The 25,580-nt window shown below is 37.5% G+C and overlaps 1 protein-coding gene across 1 annotated transcript in view; it reads left to right on the plus strand.

Moving 5' to 3' along the window:
- The window catches only part of COL28A1 (collagen type XXVIII alpha 1 chain), a 176,495-nt gene that overhangs the window by 61,116 nt on the left and 89,799 nt on the right, over window positions 1-25,580 (plus strand). The window contains exons 15-21 of the mRNA XM_058724995.1: window positions 2,917-2,985; window positions 6,228-6,296; window positions 10,393-10,461; window positions 11,844-11,912; window positions 20,892-20,963; window positions 21,715-21,783; window positions 24,484-24,555. Of these exons, the coding sequence (XP_058580978.1) occupies window positions 2,917-2,985; window positions 6,228-6,296; window positions 10,393-10,461; window positions 11,844-11,912; window positions 20,892-20,963; window positions 21,715-21,783; window positions 24,484-24,555 (489 nt within the window). The remainder of the gene's footprint in view (window positions 1-2,916; window positions 2,986-6,227; window positions 6,297-10,392; window positions 10,462-11,843; window positions 11,913-20,891; window positions 20,964-21,714; window positions 21,784-24,483; window positions 24,556-25,580) is intronic.

The raw sequence follows: 25,580 nt of genomic DNA on the forward strand, positions 1-25,580 counted from the left end.
CCCAGGGAAGCACATGCTGTTTGTTTTCTTTCTCTTTCTTTCTTTCTTTTTCTTTCTTTCTTTCTTTCTTTCTTTCTTTCTTTCTTTCTTTCTTTCTTTCTTTTTTCTTTTCTTTTCTTTTCTTTTCTTTTCTTTCCTTCCTTCCTTCCTTCCTTCCTTCCTTCTCTTCCTTCCCTTTCTCTTTCTTTCTTTCTTTCTTTCTTTCTTTCTTTCTTTCTTTCTTTCTTTCCTTCTTTCTTTCTTTTTCTTCTTGTGTTTATTTATTTTTGAAAGAGAAAGAGAGGGGCGCCTGGGTGGCGCAGTCGGTTAAGCGTCCAACTTCAGCCAGGTCACGATCTCGCGGTCCGTGAGTTCGAGCCCCGCGTCAGGCTCTGGGCTGATGGCTCAGAGCCTGGAGCCTGTTTCCGATTCTGTGTCTCCCTCTCTCTCTGCCCCTCCCCCGTTCATGCTCTGTCTCTCTCTGTCCCAAAAATAAATTAAAAAAAAAAAAAAAAAAAAAAAAAAAAGAGAAAGAGAGAAAGAATCCCAAGCAGGCCCTGCATTGCCAGCATGAAGCCCAATGTTGGCTTGAACCCACTAACCATGAGATCATGATCTGAGCCGAAATCAAGAGTTGGATGCTTAACCAACTGAGCCACCCTGTGCCCTGCACATGCTGTTTTCTTAAGTGTCTAAGAATTTCCACTTTAGTCAGTCAGATTGCTAAGATCTCACCTTCTCAGTATAGCCTCATGCTCTAGAATTGCATCTCATTCTTAGCCTTTTCCACCATGATCAATATTCTATTGTCTATGAGAAACTTGAATCTCCACTAGAGGGAAATCAATTAGTTAAAACCTAATTTACACTAAGTTGTGACTGCTGGGTTGAATTTTAAAAGAGGCCCTCATTAACTAGCAGACTTTAATTTGTCACAATAAGTGGAAATAATATGTAGGATAAAAGGGACATTACTAATGCCCTGACTTAATCAGAGTATCACTCTCAGAAGACAGATGTTAGCAACTTAGCACTACATTTCAGGAAGTTTTATAATACATACTTTCTTGATTTTTTTTTTGGCATATAGAAAATTTCTGTTTATGTGTAGTCCAAACAACCTGGGAAATTCAAATATCCAGGGTTATTTCTCTTTACAATCTGTGGGGGTTTTTAAGATAAATAAATAAATAAATAAATAAATAAATAAATAAATAAATAAGAGGGGCACCTGAGTGGCTTGGTTGATTAAGTGTTCAACTCTTGATTTTGGCTCAGGTCATGATCTCATGGTTCGTGGTTTTGAGCCCCACATCAGACTTTGTGCTGACAGTGTGGAGCCTGCTTGGGATTCTCTCTCCCTTTCTCTCTCTGCCCCTTCCCTGTGTACATGCTCTCTGTCTCTCTCTCTCAAAATAAATAAATAAAAACATTTTAAATGAATGAATAAATAAATAAATAATGAATAATTGAAATACAAGAAGCATATTGCAGGGTGTGTCTTAGTGACAGGTTCAACTGTATGTTATAATAATATACTCACAATAACCCACAGCACTGTGTTACCCTCTATCTCATCCCAGAAAGAATACATTATATTCAGTGTTATTTTAGAGTTGATTGTATATAATTTTACTCTGTGGTAATGATTGGAAGAAACCATTAGTCAGAATACCTCATTCGTCAACCAGCAGGACCAAGGGGAGTTTTCTATATGTGCTACATGAGGTTACTTTGCACTGATATAGAGCTTAAGCGAATAAATTATGAATCTAGAGGGACTTGAAGGTTTATTGTTTCCCAGGTTTCTTGCAAGTGTTCTTTGATTTTACCCTTGGCTTAAACAAATTCATGAAACAAAAGCTATTTCTAATTGATTATATGGTTTATTTTTCATACCAAAGCACAGAATGTCATGATTTCATTGGTATGCCATCATGACCAGAGCTATTCACGTAGGCCACATGACTATAGAAGTCTACCCAAGAAGATTTTCTATGAATTCTCCTAAAAACTAATAGCAAAATTATGGAAAGAGCCTAAATGCCCATCAACTGATGAATGGATAAAGAAGATGTGGTTTATATATACAATGGAATACTACTTGGCAATGAGAAAGAATGAAATCTTGCCATTTGCAGCAGTGTGGATGGAACTGGAGGGTATTTTGCTACGTGAAATAAGTCAGTCAGAGAAAGACAGATACCATATGTTTTCACTCATCTGTGGATCTTGAGAAACTTTACAGAAGACCATGGGGGAGGGGAAAGGGAAAAAAAAAGTTACAAACAGAGAGGGAGGGAGACAAACCATAACAGACTCTTAAATACAGAGAACAAACTGAGGGTTGATGGGGAGGGGGGTCGGGGGGGGGGAAGTGGGTGATGGGCATTGAGGAGGGCACCTGTTGGGATGAGCACTGGGTGTTGTATGGAAACCAATTTGACAATAAATTATATTAAAAAATACACACACACACACACAAAATTTTCAATGAATGTTTATAAATTATGATATAAAACATATGACAAGTAATTCAGTACAAGCAAGTGTTAGTTCATATTCTAATATGAGAGACAAATGTTCATTGTGTGATGGACCTATAGCTGCATCAGTGTTGAGGGAGCAGAGGATTGATTCAGTTTGTTGTGCTATATGATTAATTAGGCCCCCCATTTCTAGATATTTCTGATTATATTGGGAATGGAGTTCTTTTCCAAGGTTAGTGATGCTGCGTACATGTTCTGTTTGAATAGATTCCTTCCTGTTTAATAGTATTAAACCTAATGATGTGTATTTTGCAAGTTACAAATCTTGGGGTCCGCTAGAATGACCCATTTGCAGCGAATAGTGAATTTGGATGCTTTGGATGCTTCAACTGTTTTTAAATCCTGATTTTTATTAGTATACTGATATTCCTCCCATATATATTTTTAGGGTGAAAAAGGCTCTGAAGGACCAATTGGCCCACAGGGATTACAAGGCCTGTCAATCAAAGGGGACAAGGTACTGCATATGGAGTATATGATAGGAAAAATGCACCAGTGTAATTATTTTTATTCATTGTTCTTTATGCATGTACATTTATGAACTGTATTCAACCTGACAACCATATCACACAGGGATCCAGGTTATTATGAATCAAGTATATGCAGGGTTTATTGTTATGTGGGATGAATTATGATTTGAAAAATCCCATCATTTATATTTACAGTAATGGCTCATTTATTTGGGTTTTGACTTCCAGTAAAACTATCTTCAGCCAACCAGCTTTGTAGACAAACATGAGCAAAACAGACCCCTTCTTAGTAAAGAAAATAGTTTTTAAAAACATATTTACTTGACCTATTACAGAAAGTGCATGTCCATCCTTAGATGCTCACTCAAAAAAATATTACTGGGGCACCTGTGTGACTCGGTTAGTTAAGCATCCGACTCTTGATTTCACCTCAGGTCATGATCTCATGGTTTGTGAGATTGAGCCCTGTGTCTGGCTTGGGATTCTTTCCCTCTCTTTCTGCCCCTCCCCCCGCTCATGTTTGCTTTCTCTCTCAAGTTAAATAAACTTTAAAAAATGGGACTGGGGCGCCTGGGTGGCTCGGTCGGTTAAGCATCCGACTTCAGCTCAGGTCATGATCTCACGGTCCGTGAGTTCGAGCCCCGCATCAGGCTCTGTGCTGACAGCTCAGAGCCTGGAGCCTGTTTCTGATTCTGTGTCTCCCTCTCTCTCTGACCCTCCCCTGTTCGTGCTGTCTCTCCCTGTCTCAAAAATAAATACACGTTAAAAAAAATTTTAAAAGAATGGGACTAAAATAAGAGAACTCATTTAAGAAACCTAGCGTTGGTGCCCTCCTACAAGGACCAACAGGGATCCACCTATAGTTGAACAAAGTTAGGTTTTATAGACTCATTACAGTGAGGAAGACCACATACCATGGGGAACCCATCACTACTCAGTAAGAAGATGAAAGTTTTCTTTATAGGACTTGGGCTTGTGTTAGGTGATTTGGGGAGTGTCCAAGAAAGTACAGGTTGGGTTTGGATTGGACGCTGCAGGTAATTTTAAGGTGAGGTAATTTTAAGATTGGATGTTTTAATGAGTCTTATCTAGGAGGTGGGAAAAATGGAGTCAGGTTTAGCTATAATTGGTAAAGAAATAGCCATTCATTTTAGCTCAAATAGGGGGATGTGTGATCATTTGTCCAGGAATGGGTTGTTTGGATGTTGTTTTTTGTTTTTGTCTGTGTTCAGACATGGCTATAGACTCCTCTTGCTTTTGTCTTGGTTCACTACATAAAATGTTCATATCTGATACTGGTAGCCTGCAAAACCGTTTATGTTCAACACAACACCATGGCCTACCTGCCATTGCTTGTCTCTTTCTCACTAGTTACTTGTCTTCTTTAAAATAGCTACAGATTGTCCCCAGATTAGAAGTGGTATTGAGGCTGCTGATAGAAGCTGCTGGAGGCTGACAAGGCCCAACAGACCAGAGGGAACAGAAAGCTGCAGAGGGGGGAGAGGATATAAGAAATGCGCAAAAAACAGAATTCATATCAATTTGGAGTCATGTATGTTAATTTCTAAGCATGCCATCAGATTTTATATATTACAATAATGACTTAGATTCATGATTATCTTGGGTCTTGTGTTTCAGTTTTGAATTACTTATTTCTTTTATTTACTGGTAACTGTCTCTTCCACATATCTGTATTTAAATAGCAGAGATACTGGTAAAAAGTGACTTATACCAATTTTAGCTGTAATACAGTTCTTGGCTTGAATCGCTCAGCCCTGGTTGTAGCTCTAGCTCCTAAAAACATGTAAAGATGCTCTTTCTTCCTTTGGAGCAGTGAGAACTGAGTACAACAGAACTATGGTTCCATGAGTTTAGTTTAATTTACTAATGATGATACAAATTTGTTTATAAAAACATATTTATTTAGCCCAGGTACTGGCAAACTAGGGCTGGCTGCTTGTTCTTATAAATAAAGTGTTTTTAGAACACAGGCACACCTGTTCATTTAGGTATTGGCTGGGGCTGCTTTTGCACTACCAAAGCAGCATTCGTTAATTATGATAGAGACCTTATTACGGTCCTTGAGAATAAAATATTTACTATCCAACCTTGTAAGAAAAAGTTTATGGACCTTGATATAGCCTATTTACAACTGACATTTGAATATCTGGGGGGCCTGCTGGCTCAGTTGATAGAGCATGCGACTCTTGATCTCAGGGGTTATGACTTGAAGCCCTACATTGGGCATGGAGCCTGCCTTAAAAACATAAAAATAAAAAATAAGATAAAATATGCAACACATTGTGTCTTTGCTGTTCTGGGCTGTTCCGGCATCATCATCCTTGCAGTGGATGTTTACTCTGCCTGGAATGCTTTTTTTCTATGTTTCTACTGGATTCATTTTCTGTCTCCAGTGAGGTCATCTCTGGCCACTTTATGCAAAATTGTAGCTGTCCCCCCCCTTCCCTGATTTAGCTTTCTGCTTAGCACTTATCATTCTTTAACATATTACTTATTTTATCTATCCTGTTTACTGTCTTCTGTTTTTCCCACTAAAATGTAAGCTCCATGAGAACAGAGATTTTTGGCTGCTTAGGTCACTGTTGCTTCCCCAGCGTTTGGAATAATTCCTAGCACATAATAGGCACTCACGGGTACCTGCTGAAACACACAAAGAATGAATGATAGTGTTCTTCTTGCTGATAACTCTCACTTTGCTTCCCAAATTTATTTCGGAGAAAGGAAAGGTGAGGTTCTTCAGTTCTGTTGCATTTACCTTAAATAACTTCTTAATTTTTAAAGCATATTTTTATAAGATGTGGAGGGGAAAGGTATTTAGATAATTTTGAAACATTTCTCTTCAAGTTCTCTCTCAAATCCTGATTTTCTTGTACCCAATGAATATTATACATTTAAATATTTGTTATAATCCTAACAGGAAGCAGTTGTGTCATTATAACAACCATTTAGGAATTTTGTGTTCCTGTGAGAAAAATGACTGATAAATACAAACAGGTGCAAATAGTCACCAATTTAGACTAAACAGTGAAACTAGCATTCACTACTTTGGCAAACTTGAACCATAAACTGTTTAAAAGAAAGAGTTTTCTAACTTTTTATGTTGAACCATTTTATGCTATAGATGGATTTCAATTCAGCATAATTCAAGATTAGCAAAGTATGAAAGAATGAGGTTTATTGTTATATTTCTCTCTTATTTTCAACACAGGGGGATTTGGGACCTGCGGGACCCCAAGGGCCAATGGGCATCCCCGGAACTGGGAGTCAAGGGGAACAGGTAATCCAAGCCTTCTCCCTTTCCTTTCAGTATGGAACATTCTGGCCAAATCCTACTGTTCATTGAAAGCCAGTCCTGCAAACACCTCTGAGTATATTTGATAGTCAAAGCACAAGGGGATGTACATCCAAAAGTAAGTGTGGGGAAGGAAAAGATGGTTCTATGAGATTTTATTTTCTAGAACTTCCAAAGACTTAAAAAATAAAATGTGTGCTTCTTGGAGCTGTGACTTTTAACCTTCATGTCTAATTAACAGGATAAGAGTTTCAGATTGAGTTTATATTTTTAGTTTTCCTTAGGAGCAGTGGTTTATTTACCTGTGGGTTTGTGTATTTTCCCCTTGAGGCTTTGTGAATGATTAGATCCCACTTTCTCCCAATGCCAATAGAGTAGTCTTTCCTACTCCCCAGCCATGTACCAATCTTAAAAAAGTATTAAACTTAAAACCAGCACCAGAATCAGAGGTAACCACTTAATTTAAGGGGTACTGTTCCTGAATAGAAGCAAATCACAGAGAGGGTTTATAAATAACATTTGGCCTCCCTCGGTCAGAAGAAAGGAAAGCACTCTGAGGATGTCTCTACATTCACGGCTGGAACTGCTTCCCAAATCTTCTGACCATAACTTTTGGAAAAGATGGGCAATTTTGTTAGATCTGAGTAATACAAAGATAATATAATAGTACTATCTACCTACAGAATCTCATTTGATCAACGTGACGAACAAATCCAAATTTATGCTGAATGTCCTCCTGCATAGAAAGTAGCCAATCTGTTGATTAAGATTTATGATTAAGTTTTGAATTATTCCATTGCCTAGAGAATGAACAGTGCTTCCCTTATCTAGGACAATGGGAAAAGAGGATTAAAAAAGGATAATTCCAAATCTCATTGTTGACATTAACTCTGGGTTTATTTCTAAACATCTAGTAATTAATTAGTATTTTTGTTGTTGTTATTGTTAATCTAAGCAACATTAAATCTGGATATAACTCCTCTTTCCATTTCCTTTCTCTTTGTAAAAATCCTAGTGTAATACATTAGGAAGGTTAAGATGCAGGAAAAGCCAAGATAAGTCTGTATATAAGTATTTTTTTTTTTTTTAACGTTTATTTATTTTTGAGACAGAGAGAGACAGAGCATGAATGGGGGAGGGTCAGAGAGAGGGAGACACAGAATCCGAAACAGGCTCCGGGCTCTGAGCTGTCAGCACAGGGGCCCGATGCGGGGCTCGAACTCACGGACCGCGAGATCGTGACCTGAGCCGAAGTCGGCGCTCAACCGACTGAGCCACCCAGGCGCCCCTGTATATAAGTATTTAGATAATAATTAAGAGCTGGATATTTTGATTACATAAGGATTATGGTTTGACTATGGCATCAAGCAGTCTCACACTTTGTAGTTTATTTGCCAATTTCATACAGGCTTACATTCTGGTCCTGGATGTGACTGGACAGTCGTGTTGCTTCCTGAGTCTTGTGGTCCTGGTGCTGAGTTACCACTAATAGGCCTGAAAATGAGGTCCAAAAAAAGCCAAATCTTTCCAGATGGCCTGTAAATCCTGGATCTCCCACCTGCAACTTCCTATTGCCTTTACTACTGGATCTTGGTGGATGTTGTTGTGCTTCAGGTTAAAAAACATCTCTGACTTCTTTTGTTTTCTCACCCCTTTCTCTCCTTTTCCAAGAGAAGATAACTTTTAAAGTACACCTATCTATAAGGAGCTGACCCCTATCAGTAGGAGATTGAATAGAATGTGTTATTTACAAACTGCTTTAAATAAGAAAAGAGTGTGTTTGCCCTTTTAAGACAAATGATTTAAATCCTACTTACATTTAACCTCCATTTATACAGTTATTCATTTTTCTTCTTATCCTTAATTGAACATGTTTACCCACGGAATGATTGTTGCTAGATCTCCCTAATTCTCTTATAGAAATGAATTTTCCCACTCATCTGTTTTGGAGGGAATTCTTGTTTTCAGGAACATGTTTATAATATGACTCAAGTGGCCGGCAGATTTTCATTAAATGTTTGGAGGCTTGACAACTTCAACTCTGTTACAAATTGGAGTGAAATACAAATAACCACATACACATAAGTGCACATAACCCTTCAAATTTTTTGGTTCCTTGTCACATACCATGCTACTTGTATACAATATTGTATACAATATTGTATGTATACAATAGCTACATGCTATTGTAAATGATTCCTTCTAATAATAACATTTTAATTCCTTATTATAATAACCTTAGCTTTCTTAAATTGTTTACACTGCCTCATCTTCATTAACCAGAGAAAAGGGGAATCGTGTTTATAATTAAAAAATAAACAGCAATTGTATCATCCAGCTGGAGAAAAGGGGATGCCATTTGTAACAAACCAATCATGTATCTATAACCATTATTTATACAAGCATGGCTTGTGAGGTGTAAGTGAAATAAAATTTTAGTTTTTTTCCTCATCATCCCTTAAATATTTTCCAGTGGGGAAAGTTTTTTTCTTTTTCTGGAAGAAATTACCAACAAACCTCAGTCTTTTCTTATCACTTTTAGGTAATAAAACTTATTGTGTCACCTCTAAGTTGTAAATCACAGTTTTAATTATGTAATGCAAATTATCTAGTCAATATGTTAATTTTCCTTTTAATCTTCATTCATCTGGTATGAGCTGTAGGGAGAGCCTGTGGTCCATGGGAGGGATCGTGCTTCTCATCCCTCCCAGGCTGAGTCAAGGATGAGGGTAGAGGGGGGAGGCCACAGAGGTTCTTTCCTGGCTGGTCTGTTGTCACATGGCTTCGGATCCTCTGGTCTTGACAGATGTTTGACACTAAGTTTCCTTGTGGGGCTCCTGCCTTGCCCCTGTGACTGCCACTTTTGGGACATGGATGAAGAACTCTCTTGCTGCAGTCATTTCTCCCCATCAACCTCTGCTTTTCTGGGGGTTCATTTAATACTGACTCTCTCTGTTGGAGTTCCACAGCTCCTCCAGGTCCTCTTGGCCAGGATTCAAAACAATTCCAGGCCAACCCTGTCTCTCATCTAGAGTACATCTGGTCCACAGAAAAAAACTGGTGTGGCCTTTGTGCTGACAGACCCTGGATGGATGGGCTGATTGCTCCCCCCCGCCGACACCACCCATGCCCCTCTTGACCATCATAGTCCATTTTAGCTCTCCCAGGTATGAGGCAGACAAAGGTCCCTTGTGTCCCCAAAGCAAAAATCAAGGTCAATAAGTGGTTTCACTGAAGTTCCCTCTCTAGAATAGGCTAAAGAGGGAAGCAACCCAAATCCCTATCATTTTCTGCAAAGAAAATGCTTTGTAAGACTACTTTCTCCAAAGAAGAACTTATTAAATCCTCTTTCCCCTTTTTATATCCACAATGTGAGTGAGAGTCTAGTGTTTGAACATTCTTCAATTTGATGTCTATAGGCTATTGCTTCTTAGAGCCTATGGCCAAACTTTCAACTTAATATCCTGATATATTTTCATTGATGCAACTAGAATATAGGTTTGCCTGCATGAGACTGACATGTGAAATAAGCTCACAAGACGGAATTTTGTTTCTCTTATTTGCAACTCCAAGCTGGTGTGGTGGCTCTGCTCATCAGGGTCTTCAGGGGTTCAGTCTTCTTCATTCTTATGAGTCTGCCCTTCCAAGGGTACTTTCCTCATCCACAGGATCCACAATAACCAGTATGTCTTCACTTCAGCCACTGGGGCAGGGGAACATGGAAGGGGAAGGCATACTTCCTCTTTTGTCATGAATCAGAAATTGCACACATCACTTCCATTCATATCCCATTGGCCAGAATCCAGTCCATATGCCAATGCCTATCTGCACAAGGGACTGGGAAATATGGTCATTATTCTAGGCAGCCATGCAGGTCAGCTAAAATTCTTTTACTATGGATAAAGGGGAGAATGCATATTATGGTTCAACTAGCAGCCTCTGCCATGCCATTCAACAAATATTGAGGATGAGTAATGTATTATGTGATGTGAACTAAAATTTCATGTTAGAGGATATGAAACTAGTCTTATCCAAATTTCTGAATTTCACTAATACTATTTTTAAACATTTTATTTTAAAGGGAATCCAAGGTCCTATGGGTCCACCTGGTCCACAAGGGCCCCCAGGACAAGGCTCACCTGGTTCTAAGGTAACTTTCTTTCTTTTCTTTTTATTTCTTTTCTTTCTTTCCTTCCTTTCTTCCTCTCTTTCTCTCTCTCTCTTCCTCTTTCTTTCTTTCTCTTTTTCTTTCTTTCTTTCTTTCTTTCTTTCTTTCTTTCTTTCTTTCTTTCTTTCTTTCTTTCTTTCTTTCTTTCTTTCTTTCTTTCTTTCTTTCTTTCTTTCTTTCTTTCTTTCTTTCTTTCTTTCTTTCTTTCTCCAAGGTAACTTTCTAAATGAAAGCAGAGTTTAGTACATCCATAGTCTATTGTTGTTTCCTGGTCAGGAGCCAGTGCATTGGGAAAGCAGTAGATGAAATGAACTTAAACATCAGATTTCTACTTAATGCAAAACATTATGGATATTCCTGATGGTTTAGATAAGGTAATGTGTATTCTTTATGCTCTTAGACACATTTATTTATGCAATCTTAATTTACTGGTTTATTACGTTTTCTCAAGAGATCCTATTCTAGCAATTCAAGGAGGATTGTCAGTAGAGGCCACCTGTGGGCTTGCTAATTCATTCTGACCAACACTCCCACAATAGGTCAAACTCCTGAAACATTTAATTAAAGATATGGAGTCAGAAATACATAAAACTTTTCTGTGAACATGGGAATCTTATTATGTCCTAAATTAACAGCTATTATTTATCCTTAGGGAGAGGCATGGCACTTATTATTTAACTAGCTATACTTAATGTTGCTTCAAATGGTCACTAATGATCATTAAATAAATACTCCTCTGAGAGTAGTCACCTTCCAGTACACTCCTTAGAGATTCCCCTGTGAGAAGCACTTGACGGCATAAAGTTACTGTCCTTGAGACTTTTGATCTGGGCTCACCATTGGAAGCTCAGGTCATTCTGTCTGTTCACGATATTACCCTTGATTAGCAGTCACTTGGGCTTCTCATGTGTCAATTTTAGTTGATGTGGAATGTAACACTGCCTATATTCCAGGTGCCCTCCACCTTTTAAGTATGCTACTTAGCCTGTATTTTAAGCCAGCCCATTATATATTCCAAATTTGGTAAAACTCCATCTACCTGAAGGGATTTTAGGCATATATATATATATATATATATATGCATATGTATATTTGAATTACATAGAAACATATACTTAAAAACATAATATATTCACATATTTTCATATTTTACATTACAACATATTGTGAGCATTGATATTAATAATATAATCAATATATATTTACTATATATATATTCAAACACATATATGAATTGAGGACATAAAGCTCTGTTTTATCTTATTGTGTTGTTGTAAGAGAGCACTTAGCTCTTAAGGCAGGAATATATTATTTTTTTTTTACTGTTGTAGTCATATACTCTTCAAATACTCTTTCCTCACTAGGGAGAAGTAGGCCAAACAGGAGCTACAGGTCCTAGAGGGCCAGTGGGAATTGGAGTACAAGGCCCAAAGGTGAGCTGACCATCCCAATCAGAAGCACTTAGATAATTTATGTCATATTATGTGAAGTTTCATTCATATCCAAATGCAATACAGATCATGCATGTGTCATCTGTTATTTCACCAGAGGAGAATATTTGTTCGGAAAAGTGATGCTCAGTGTAACTCTTATCATTTAAGAAGAACCAAAAATCTTAGTTTATTTTAACAACCGCTATCTGTTTTTTTATTCATATATTTATTAGCATCAGAGGCCCTCTTCTGGCACAGATTGATTCTTTAAGAACATTCTTGCCTGTCCTATTGTAAAACAGGGCACCTAGCACGGTAGGATTGCAGCAAAGGGTACATTCCTCATCTTGCTTGCCGCTGGCTTGTGTTTCAGGTGCAAGCTCAAAAGCTACTTCTTCAGAAAGTCATTCCTTAAGCCTAAAGTATGCCTACCCCACTCCTACTACCCAGTTATTTTATGTCTCAGCCTGCATTTTCCTTTGCTTTTACCACTTACCTCAACTTGCATGCTTTCTGAATTGCTTCTCATCTGACTAATCCGCTCACAAAAGACCCTGGTCAACATTGCAGCCACTGGCCACACATGGTTACTGAATGCTGGAAACATGTTGAGTGTGTAGTGGGATGTGGGATAAGTGTGAAATACACACTAGGTTACCAAGCTTAGCACAAAGAATGTGAACTATGTCATTATATTTGCATGTTGATTACATATTCAAGTGATGAAATTTCAGATCCATTAAAGTAAGTAAAATGCGGGGCGCCTGGGTGGCGCAGTCGGTTAAGCGTCCGACTTCAGCCAGGTCACGATCTCGCGGTCCGTGAGTTCGAGCCCCGCGTCAGGCTCTGGGCTGATGGCTCGGAGCCTGGAGCCTGTTTCCGATTCTGTGTCTCCCTCTCTCTCTGCCCCTCCCCCGTTCATGCTCTGTCTCTCTCTGTCCCAAAAAAATAAATAAATAAATAAAAAATGTTGAAAAAAAAATTTAAAAAAAAAAAAAAAAAAGTAAGTAAAATGCATTAGTAGAATGATTTTCACCTGTTTCTTTTAATTTTGTAAATGTGGCTACTAGAAAATTTACAATCACGTATCTGGCTTGCTTTACGCTACACTATTAAATAGTGCTTCTCACCTGTGGCAGGGACCTGGTTTCTTTTTTCGTCTTGTTTGTTAGTGGATCCCCAGTTTTGGTGACATGATAGGTACTCAATAAATGCTGTTAAGTAAATGAATGAATTCTTACTTTGCCCTTCACAATTTCTAGAAGTAATCCTGAAGGCATATAGGACCTGGCTAGCCACACTGAGGATTAAACTCCATCATTGTTTCTGCTGACATGGTCACTGTTTGTATAAGTATTTGGGATGTGTAAGATGTGGGTCTAGAAGAATATACACATTACATATACATATACATACAATTACAAAGGCTACAAAACATACCAATATAAATAGCAATTACTAATATAAATCAATGGTTATAATAGTTGCCATTTGTTGAATGGTTTTGATGTGCCACCCAATGTGCTAAGTGCTAAGTGTGACTTACATATATCACCATACATCTATGTAGTGTACAGATCTGTATATACACATATTACATCATTCATGTGCCAATTTCAGAAAGGCACTGTAGGATAGTAAGGCTCAGCAGTTAGACTCCTTGTCTAAATCCCAGTTTTGCCACTAACTAGATGAACAATCTTAAGCTTCTCTCACTTCAGAAAAGGAAATCTTTCAAACATACTCAATAGTACAGAGAATAATGCAAAACAAACAAACAAACAAACCCACCCATGTATTCCACAACCCAGCTTTATCCAATGTTAACATTTTGCCTTATTCATGCTAGCTATTTTTTAAGAAGAAGCATTAAAAGCATTATTTTTAAGAAGAAGCCACCTGGTTGGCACAGTTGGTTAAGCATCTGACTCTTGGTCTTGGCTCAGGTCATGATCTCACATGATCTCACTGATGGTGCAGAGCCTGCTTGGGATTCTGTCTCTCCTTCTCTCTGCCCCTCCCTGCTTGTGCTCGCTCCCTCTCTCTCTCTCTCAAAATAAAGAAATAAACTAAAAAATTTTTTTAAAATAGCGTTTTATAAAAAAAAAAAAGAAAGAAAAAGAAGAAGCATTACAGATATATGTAGAGGCCTCTGGTTGTGCCCCTCAATCTCATGGCCCCTCCCCACCCTCCCCTGATGTGTTATTTTCATGACTTGGGTATTTATCATTCTTTCAAAGTTTTTATAATTTTCCCACATATGTTTTTATCCATAAACCACATATATCTTTTGTGTGTTCTTGAACTTTACATAATGTATCATTCTGCCATATATCTGTATTCAGTCTCATGTCTTATTTGTTTTCCTATACCTTTAATTTACTCATTTTCTTTGTCTATGGTAGTCTGTTGTATAAAAATATCTCATTTAAAATGTATCCATTTTCCTATTGATTGACATTTAAATTGTTTCTCATTTTTCGCCTTTGCCAACAATGCTGCCATAAGCATTCTACAAGTTTCCTTTCGTGTAAGTTAGACTGCAAGCTTCTCTTACTAGTAGGTGATAAACACTATGAGCAGAATTGGAAGATCATAGAGTATAGGCAAGTTTTCACGTCTGACATTGTGAAAATCCTGTCCAAAATGGATGATGGGTACTCTGCCCATTTGCCCTCCTTCCAGCAATATATGACAATGCTCCTTTCTCTACCTTCTGGCCAACAGGAAGTGTGTATGATAGATCTCATTGTTTTAATTTCTATTCCCTGGTAACTGTTTGAACAGTTTTTGTGTGCTTAATGGACCTTCAGCTTTCCTCTTTTGTAAATTTCTGTAGATATTCATTTTTTTAAAGGCTTGGTGTTCCTTTTATATTAATAGCTCTTTCTGTATCTGGATATTAATTCTTTGTTGTTTAGGTTGCCGATATCACCTCCAGGGCTATGGCTTGTCTTTTTTACGGGGTACCTTTTAGTATACAGAAGTCCTAAATTTTGGTGTATTTCTATCCCATTATGGTCTCAGCTTTCTGAATATTATACATTTCTTGACTCCAAAGTCATAAAGATCCTCATGTATTTTCTTCTTAAAACTTGGTGTGTTTTTGTTTTTTAAAATTTAGGTATTTAGTCTTTATTCCACTACAGTTTATTTTTTGTATATGGGGCAACGTGGTGATCTTTTTCTTCCCCATACAGATAACCAGCTATCACCACATCAGTTACTGAGCAGTCTGTCTTCGCTGCACTGATTTGTAACTCCACCTATGTCATACGTCAAGCTCTCTATGTGTGAGGATCAGTGTCTGAGTTCTCTATTCTGCCCCATTTGTCTATTTATCTCTCAGAGCTATTACATCTCTGTCTTGATTATATAAGTTTTATATATAAAATCGATTTATAAGTTTTATCATCAACAGGGAAAATACTCCCAATTTCTTTCCTGGTTATTCCTGAATCTAACATACTCATTTCAGGATTGACTTGTCAAATTTGACAAAATATCCCATTGGAGTCTCCTACTAGCGTTGCATTGAACCTTCATATTAAATATTGAATCTTTCAGGGACGACTGGGTGGCTCTGTCAGTTAAACATCTGACTTTGGCTCAGGTCATTAGCTAACAGTTCATGGGTTTGAGCCCCATGTCTTTGTGCTGGCAGCTCAGAGCCTGGAGCCTGCTGTGGATTCTGTGTCTCCCTCTCTCTCTGCCCTTCCCCACTTGCTCTCTGTCTCTCTCTTTCTCTCAAAAATAAATAAAACATTGAAAAAAATTTAAATATTGAGTCTTTCAAACCACAGAGTAAAACTAATTTTCTGGGAAAAATATTTGTCATTTTATCCATATAGATCTTGTAGTTTTTCAGTTATAATGGTCATTGGAGGGGATCCTGGGTGCCTCAGTCAGGTAAGTGTTGGACTTCAGATCAGGTTGTAATCTCATAGTTTGTGGGTTCGGCCCGCTTCGGGCTCCGCTCCCTGCAGACAGCTCAGAGCCTGGAGTCTGCTTTGGATTCTGTGTCTCCCTTTCTCTGCCCTCCTCACTTTGCACTCTGTCTCTCTCTCAAGAATAAATACACATTTTTTAAAAAGTACATTGGAGAAATGTTTTGCAATTGTGAATTGTTTTCTTTTTCTACATCTTCTAATTAGCTATTCCAGGTCTACAGGAAAAGTATTATTTTGTTGGTGGCCTTGTTTGTTTTTCGGTGTATTGATTTTTGTATCCAGGCACCTGACAGTATCTTTTATTTCTATTTTTAAGTTTATTTATTTATTCATTCTGAGAGAGAGAGAGAGAGAGAGAGAGAGAGAGCAAGAGGACGCGAAGAAAGGGGCAGAGAGAAAGGAGAGAGTGAATTCCAAGCAGACTTCACACTGTCAGCACAGAGCCCAATGCAGGGCTCCATCTCACAAACTGTGAGATCATGACCTGAGCTGAAATCAAGAGTCAGATGCTCAACCGACTGAGCCACCCAGGCACCTTCCTCTTATTGTTTCTAATTGTTTACAAAGTCTTCGTTTTTTATTCCCTGTGTACGTAATCATATTGTCTGAAAATAAAAACTGTTTTACCTATTTCTTTTTAGCTTTTTTCCTATTTATTTTTAAAAATTATACACTGACAGGACCTCCAGTGCAATGTGTAAAAGAAGTGACTTCAAAGGAAGCGCTTCTAAAATTTCACTTAAAATTTTTTTTTTTAATGTTTATTTTTAGGAGAGAGAGAGAGAGAGAGAGAGAGAGACAGACAGAGCACAAGTGGGGGAGGGGCAGAGAGAGAGAGGGAGAGAGAGGGAGAGATGCAGAATCAGAAGAAGGCTCCAGACTCCGAGTTGTCAGCACAAAGCCTGATGGGGGGCTTGAACCCAAGAACCTCGAGATCATGACTTGAGCTGAAGTCAGATGCTCAACTGACTGAGCCACCCAGGCACCCCTAAAATTTCAATTTTAAGTGGGATATTTATTGTAGGGTTTTGATAGACAACCTCTATTATGTTAAGATAATTACTTTCTGTTTCAGTTGTACCAAAAGTTCTTTATTAATTATGAGTATTGGATTTTATCAGATTCTGCCTCTACTAAGATAATTGTTTTATGTTTCCCTTTTAACCTGTTAATAGTAGTATATTGCATTTCCAGAATTTTTAGGCATTGAACCATTCTGCATTCTTGAGATAAACCCATCTGATCATGATGTATAACTTTTTTATAATAGCAATTTAATCGACTAATCTTTTATTCAGGATTTTTTTCATCCATTTTAAACAATTCCATTTATTGCATAGTTGACATACAATAAAGGCACATGGTTAAAGTGTACACTTTGATAAAACGTATGTATATGTTCTTGAAACCATCACCAAAACCAAATAAAGTATCCATCATCCCCCACCCCCAAAATTATTATGTGTCCCTTTGTAATACCATCCCTCCATCCCTCCCTAACTTCTCCTACTGATCTGCTTTGCAATCTCTGGTAACTATTGATCTGCTTTCTGTCATTATAGATTAGTCTGCATTTCCTCAAATATTATATTAATAGAATAATATATCGTGTAAGCTTTTTTTTCTGTCTTCCCTTTTACTCAGCAAAATTACTTTGAGATCCATGTTTAACATCTATGAACAGCTTCTTTTTTTATTGTTCTTTTTATTGCTGAATAGTATTCTACTGTATGGACATACCATAATTTGTTCATCTAGTCACATGTTGGTGGGCGCTTGGTTGTTTCCAGATTTGGGATAGTATACAGTAACAGTATAAAGCTGTTATGAACATTTATGTACATGTCTTTGTATAGACATATGCTGTCATTTTTCTTGGATAAATGCCTAGGAGTGAAATGGCTAGGTCATATGGTAGGTATCTACTCAGCTTTTCAAGAAACTGCCACATTTGTTTTCAAAAAAGTCTTTATTTTGTCCATATTTTTACTGGGTATGGCATTCTAGGTTGATGGCTGTTTTTGTTTTGTTTCTTTTTGTATGTTCAAGATGTTGTTCCACTGTCTTCTCACTTGCATTGTTTCTGATGAGAAATCTCTTAGAATCGACACATTTGTTTCTCTATATGTCTCTTTTCTCTGGCTACCTTTTAGGTTTTCTCTGTATCACTAGTTTTGAGCCCTGTGATTACAATGTGCCTTAGTTTTGTTTCTTCATATTTCTTGTGCTTGCAGTTCATTGATTTTCTTGGATCTGTAGGTTAGTGATCTCATCAAATTTGGAAACATTAGGCCATTGTTTCTCAAAATATTTCCCACTGTCTGTCATCATCCAGGAATCTCCATTTTACTTATATTTGGCTGTTTTCCTGATGCTCTGCTCATTCCTTTTCAGTCTCTATTCTCTCTGCTTCATTTAAGATAGTTTTCATTGCTATGTCTCTCAGTTCATTGATTTTCTGTGATGTCTAATTTGCTTTGAATTTTATCCAGTGTATCTCTTCATCTCCTACTTTGCAATTTTCAACTCTAGAAGTTCAATTTGTATTTTTCTCTACCTTCCTGTCTCTATTTAATGTATTTCAACTTTATTTTGGTTTCTTGAACATATAGAATGCAGTATAATAACTGTTTCAGTGTCCTTACCTACCAATTCTATCACCTGTGTCTTTTTTTTTTTTTTTTTGGTCAGCTTTTTCCTAGTTTCTTTGAATTCCTGATAATTTTTGGCTAGATCCAAACTTCATAAATTTTACCTTTTGGGGGGCTAGACGTTTTTGTATTCCTATACATATCTCTGTATTTCTATGCATTGTCATGGATTCTTTTAAGTCACTTTAAAACAGCTTGAACCTCTTGGTCTTGCTTTTAAGCTTTCTTAGGTAGGACTGGGGTGGCATTTAGTCTAGGGTTCATTTTTCCTGACTACTGAAGCAAGATCTTTTCTAGAACTCTAATACATGCCCTCAGAATTGTGAGATTTCCTTTTTTGCCACTGGAACCAGGCACCGTTTCTGGTCTGCTGCCAGTTCTTTATACTCTTTTCAGTTGGTTGTTTTCTGGGAGTCAGGTAGTTTTGTCACACTGTGCTGAACAGTATTTACTTGAATATTTGAGGGGGACACTCCTCAGAGCTTCATTGTTCTGTGTACCTTCTTCCTATCAGGTAATCTAGTCTGTGAATTTTTGATACCTGGCTTACCCAGACTCCTACCATTGTCTCCTGAAATTGGAGAGATTTCTGAACTTTCTCCAGATTCTCCTTCTGTACACCATGGCCTGGAAACTACCCTGGCAGCAAACTGGAGAAAGTGTAGTGTTTACATAATTTTTTTCCCTGCTCCCCGGTATTATTATCCTTCATTACTGGTGTCTAATGTTTTGAAGGATACTGTTCTATATATTTTGTCTGGTTTTTAGTTGTGTCAGGGAGGAAATTAAATCTGGCCCTTAATTCTGCATTTTGACTGGAAATTTACATTATATCTATATTCATAGCTAGTCTGGTCTACAATGTAGTTTAGTCATCCTATTATTGTGTGACTTTAATTAAGGTTTTACTACCCTTGTGAAATAAATTGGGTAGACTTCCTTCTTTTACTGTTTTTCACAACTATTTGTATAAGATAGGGAATATCTGTTCTTCAAAGGTTAAAGAATTTATAAGGCTTGACTGTTAAGCCAACGAAGCCTGTGATCTTAGAAGGAAAAGAAGTTAGAGATTTTCATTACTGATTCAATTTTTTGATGCTTCTCGTTCATTTAGCTTGTCAGTTTCTCCTATGTCATTTAAGTGATTTATATTTTTCTTAAAGATTATTTATTAATGTTGTCCAATACATTTGTCTGAAATTGTCATGAAAATTTTTCTAAAATTTTTATTATATGTATATAGTTATATTTCCCTTTAACTCTTAATACTGTTTAACTATGACTTTTATTTTTAGTATTAGTAATTCCTGCTAGTAGAGGCTTATTTATTTTATTAGTTTTTAAAGGTAATACCCTTTAATTTTGTTACTTTTCTTACTTTTGGCTTTCAAATTTATTACTATCCGCTCTTATCCTTACCATATCCTTCTACTTAATTTTAGGTTTACTGTGCTTTTATCTTCACGAGTTTGTTTGTTTTTTTTTTTAGCTAAGTTAGGTGAAATGACTTTCATTTATTTTTAATATTTTTGCTGTTAATGAATGCAATAAGCACTCTGGCACTGTTTGAAGATAGCACATGTTATCTCTAAACACTTTAAAGGGTGTATTCTTAAATACAAATTAACTTGAAAGCAAGTAGCAGTACTGAATATTAGAGCTGAAATTTCACTTTCATGTTAACTTCTTAGGGTTGCTATACAAAGAATCACACACTGTGGTTCAACACAACAGAAATTTATTATCTCACAATTCTCGAGGTTCAAAGTTGAAAATCCAAGTGTCTGCAGAGTCATGCTTTCTCAAAAACCTGTAAGGAAGAATCCTTCTTTGCCTCTGCCCAGCTTCTGGTGCTGGCTGCCAATCCTTGGCATTCCATGGCACACAGTGGCACCACTCTTGTCTTTGCCTCTGTCATCACATGGAGTTCTTCCCATGTGTCTGTCTTTACATGGCGTTTGCTTCTTCTTCTAAGTACAGAAGTCATATTGAATTAGGGCCCACCCTGATGATCTCATTTTAACTTGGTTATATCTATAAAGACCCAATTTCCAAATGATGTCACATTCACGGGTACCAGAGGTCAGGACTTTGACATATCTTCTTTGAGGTTACAGTTCAATCCAGAACAACATAATCCAAAACTCAGATCCAAGAAGTTGAAGTAACTTGCCCAAGGTCAAATAATTTCATGACTACTGGTTACTACTCAGATTTCTCCATTTTTTGTTTGTTTGTTTGTTTCAAATATTGTAAGATATACAGTTGGTAAGTGCCTCAAAATGGTGGTGCATAAATATGAATTTAAATTATGGTAAACATGACACTTATAGATAAATATGAATTTCTGGGACATAAAATCTTTGCTCATCCACCAGGGGGAGCCAGGCTCAACAGGGCTCCCAGGACAACCAGGAGTACCAGGAGAGGATGGGGCTGCAGGAAAGAAGGTAACAACAGTACGTTTTTCCGTGACTAGAGTAAAAACTATTGAACCACACTGATACCTTGGTCCTGCAGGAACTCAAAGTAAACCATCCAGGACAAGCTTAGCCTTTTTAAAACATGTCATAATTATAAATTCCTTTTCCACTTATTTCAGAGAGGAAGAGCACCAATTTAATGGGTGAACAGGGTCTCATGCTCTCTGCTTTCTCTCTGGTGTTTCGACCATGGTACCCTCCAGTGATCTAGTCCCTTTGTGATTCCTAGAAAGTACCTGAGTGTAGCCTTAGAGAAAAACACTTTTTCCCCTTCCAAAATGAGAGGCTGTAAATGCATTCAGGGAGTAAGGCCATTGTAAAGATTTTCTGAAGTGTTATGAATTGACATTTGAAATACTCATTTTTCAATATAAGTAGAGAAAAATAGCAGATGGAAAGGCTGAAGGTCTTTCCGGTTTTTTTTTCTTTTTAAGCCAAACCATCACATGTGAATGATGAGCCATAGGAAAGTGAGTATAGTCTTTGAAAATTGGCTGAGAAATTGGACTTTTTCATATTTCAGCGGCTCTGAGCTAAACTAGAGCTTGATATTAATTTATTAAAGTTGGTAGATTTCCAAATCCATTTTAAGACTAGAATGAAGGTCTTATTTCAGAGGGTCTCAGCAGAGAATCCACTGACCAGAAAAGGAGACAAGGTGGGCTTACACAAACTGTCCATGGAGAGTCAGCTAAGGCATCATTGTCATTTCCTCTAGGGAGAAGCAGGGCTTCCAGGAACAAGAGGCCCAGAAGGACCACCTGGAAAAGGACAACCTGGCCCTAAGGTATGGAATTGACGAAGTGTTGAGGAAAGCAGATTGCCAGAGGAGACAACTGGGGAGAAATTTGATTGTTAGACTGGTATTCCTGCTATATCACATGCGTTTACTTCTGGTTTAAAATTATGGATCTAGCTTGTCGGAACCTTTGGAAGACAGCAAGTATGTATCATTCATTTTTGTTTTCCTAAGATCTATCATAAGACCCAGATAATAGGAAGAGTTCAACACATGTTTTCTCAATAAATGCCCACATTGACATTTTAGAAACAGAAAGAAGCCTTGAAATACATCCTTGAGACTTGAAAGTCTATATATTTTCTTCAAAAATTTATAGAATCTCACACAAAGCAATAAGAAATAAGTCATAATCCCAACCTTATTAAATGGAGGTTGCACTTTCACAACTTGGCCTAAGTTTATTTTGCACATTATAGAAATGCTGGTTGAATAACATCTTTATAGGTCAAGATAAGAATATCCAAATTCATCGACAAGACCACGAGTGACATAACCTACAGACTCTAAGGTGCCAGATGTTCCTGCAGTTTTTGTATAGTCATCAATGTTCATATAAAGATTATGAAGAATTACATATGAGTAAAGTAAAAATAAAATCTGTATAATTATTAGTGTTCTATTTATAATTGTATTAAAATGGTCATTGAAAACCTAAGAAATCTATGTTTTATGCAAATATTGGCTAAAATTGAGTCCTTAACCTTAATTGTAAGACTTTGAAATTTAAATTCATTTGTAGAATTTCAAACAGTTTAATTTATTGACTTACCAGACTATGAGATCTCTTTTTTTGTGGGTGAATGTTGATAGAGAATACCTTTTTCACATCATACAAAAACATTTTTAGAAATGCTTGTCTATTAACATTCAGGAAAACGAATGTTTTCTAGAATATACTTTCGGAAAATAGACCCTTGGAGTTAACCATTGAAGCTGTAGAATGAATGATGTCTCTGAGAAAGAGAGCTGAGGTTTGAATCCCACCTTGTAGTGTAGCTGGAAAAGAACATTCACAATAGTGTGAAGATAAGCAGAATAGCTATCATGTTAGGGAAACCAAGGAGAGGGGGTTTCAAGAGGAAAGCAATTGGTGGTGTTGAATGCTACCAATAGAGCAAGGACAATGCTTTGGAAAAAGAGGGCTCTGGATTTGTAGCTCTGAGGGGTTTTGTGGTTTACGGAGGGTGATGGAGAAGAGTGGTAGGAATATATCACACAGCCCAGGCATGCTCTTGTTCAGTGTTGGCACTTTATTACCTTTAATTGGGTTCCTATTGCTATCTTCTGGGTTATTTAGGTCAGTAAATTAAATGTGGGAGTGAATGGAAGAAAATAACTAGTTGGGGTTAGATTTTGCCTCCATTGGCAAATGATAATGATACAGTAAGTTCATGGTACAATAACATTCAACTGTTATTTTTTATCACCCGTGTCACTGCTCTTTATTAGTTCGGACCTTGGGGAGTTAATTACAATCTGTGGGTGTAATAGGAGTTCACCTCTTCTTAACGGAGTGTCTGCATTGCTGATGACCTTGGGAATGTGTCAGAAATGTGAATTCTTGGGTTTCAGTGCAGACCTACTAAATCAGAAACTGTGGATGTGGGGCTCAGCACAAACCCTCCACGTGGGGTGACAAGCCCTCCACGTGACTCTGATACACGCTTAGGTTTGAAAACTGTGGTATAATCATTTATCTGATAAATGATTAAATAGTTTCACCTGCAACCCCCAAATTCATTCCTTTGTTGAGCTGAGCACACATTTAGATAGGATACCTTGCAACTGAGCCCTAGTTTAAGGATCGCTTTGTAATTCTCTGAGCTCTCTGGTTGGAGGTCACAAAATTCTTTCAGAAAAGCATAAGGTTACACAACCAGGCTGAGGAACAGCCAGTAGGCAGTTTCTAACTCTGCTCCAGGTTAATGCTCATGGATCTTTCTACCAATAGAATTATTGGTCTCCTTCGGGAGATAGAGCTAGACTCCTCGTTGAGGAAGAAATGGGGCTGGATTTGAAAAATCTGGTTTCCTTCAGTGGTAACATTTTGTGTAGCTATTTCATGCTTCACTACCTTGTTGCCACTTCTTTTTAAAATTAGATTTTTTTTTCCATTCAACTATAATTAACATACAGTGTTTTGTTAGTTTCATGTGTGTAATATAATGATTCAACAATTCTATACATTTCTCAGTGCTCAAGATAAGTGTACTGTTCATCCCCTTTACCTATTTCACCCATTCTTCCACCCAACTCCCTTCTGGCAACCACCAGTTTGCTCTCTATATTGGAAAACATCTCATTTTACGTTTCAACACTGAAGTGGCATTAAAGCTGAAAAAGCATAGGTAGCTCTCTTTTCTGAAACTGTGAATGTCTCAGAGGCATCTGTTAATAAACCAACGGTGAAAAGAATTGTGAATTCAAACTGAAGTCCCCAAAGAGAGATACTGAGCTTAGATTGTTAAAAATATTAAATCACATTGAATAAATGGTGAAGACTGAACAATTCTGAAGTCACCCTATCTGCTCAAGAACATTGACAAATCCCATGTCACCCAGCAGGACTTGGGACACATTGCTAGGAAATCAGTGTCGGTTGATAACGGGGTCCTGATAGGGTTGTTAGAAGAGCGAGGACGGTTTGTTAACACAACAACTGTCTTTTTATAATTATTTCATCAGGGTGATGAAGGGAAGAAAGGGAGCAAAGGAAATCAAGGACAGAGGGGATTTCCAGGGCCTGAAGGGCCAAAGGTATGTTTCTTATATTCTCATTTGTGCTCTCGGGAGATTGAAATTGTGTCTGGTTTTAATAGAATAGTAGATTTCCACTGCAAATTGGATTCCCTGGTTCCTACTCAACAAATACAAAACAGAACTCCCAAATGAAAAAGGCTTTAGAATAAGCATACTATTCCAGACCAAACAGGATGGAGTAAAGAGTCCACAAACTATGTCATCTTCACTGGAACATTTATGATTCTTAGAGACAATCTGTTTGTCAGTTCTTTCAACTTACCACCAAATATTCAGAAATTGGGATGAAGTTATGACTGTAGGAGATACCAATTCTCTACCCTCCTTTTTTGCTAAACAACAGCACAATTCCAGACTAAGGCAGCACAGTGATGATGAGGAGTGGGGCTTCAGAATGCGGTAGAGTAGGATTTTCATCCTGCCCCACCCCGAACCTTTCTGGGCCCATCACTTCAATCACAGAAAGAAAGTAAAAATAGTACCTATTCTAAGATTGCTGTGAAGATTGAAAGAGTTAATAAAGCACTTAGCACTGTTCCTGGCACATAGTATGTGGAGCTATTCAGAGAGTAAAAAATCAATACTGTGAAATGAAAAGTAGGAGATATATGTCCTGATAAAGTGACCAGGACAGGGTGCTGAGGATGAAGAAAAGGAAATTGTGAGACAGGCAATTAGGTATGTGTCCTGACTTAGCAGGAGAGAATATTGAGTTCATTTGGATGTGTCAGGAAACAGAAATTGCAAACCTAAGAGAGTTCAGGCTTCTAGGAAGATGCTATTTGTAAGGAGACAAGGAGCATGTTCAAGGACCAGATATTAAAAAAAACAACTAAAAGGGGAAAAAAATGGTATCAGCCACATACGAGCAGGTAGAAAATAAAGCATTCTCTGTAGACCAGTTATTAAGCTTCAGTGTCCATCAGTGTCACCTGGGAGCTTGTTACAAATCCATATTTCTTGGGGCATCTGGGTGGCTCAGTCAGTTGGGCGTCCGACTTCAGCCCAGGTCATGATTTCAT

This window comes from Neofelis nebulosa, chromosome 4 (assembly GCF_028018385.1).
Source record: "Neofelis nebulosa isolate mNeoNeb1 chromosome 4, mNeoNeb1.pri, whole genome shotgun sequence".
NCBI lineage: Eukaryota > Metazoa > Chordata > Mammalia > Carnivora > Felidae > Neofelis > Neofelis nebulosa.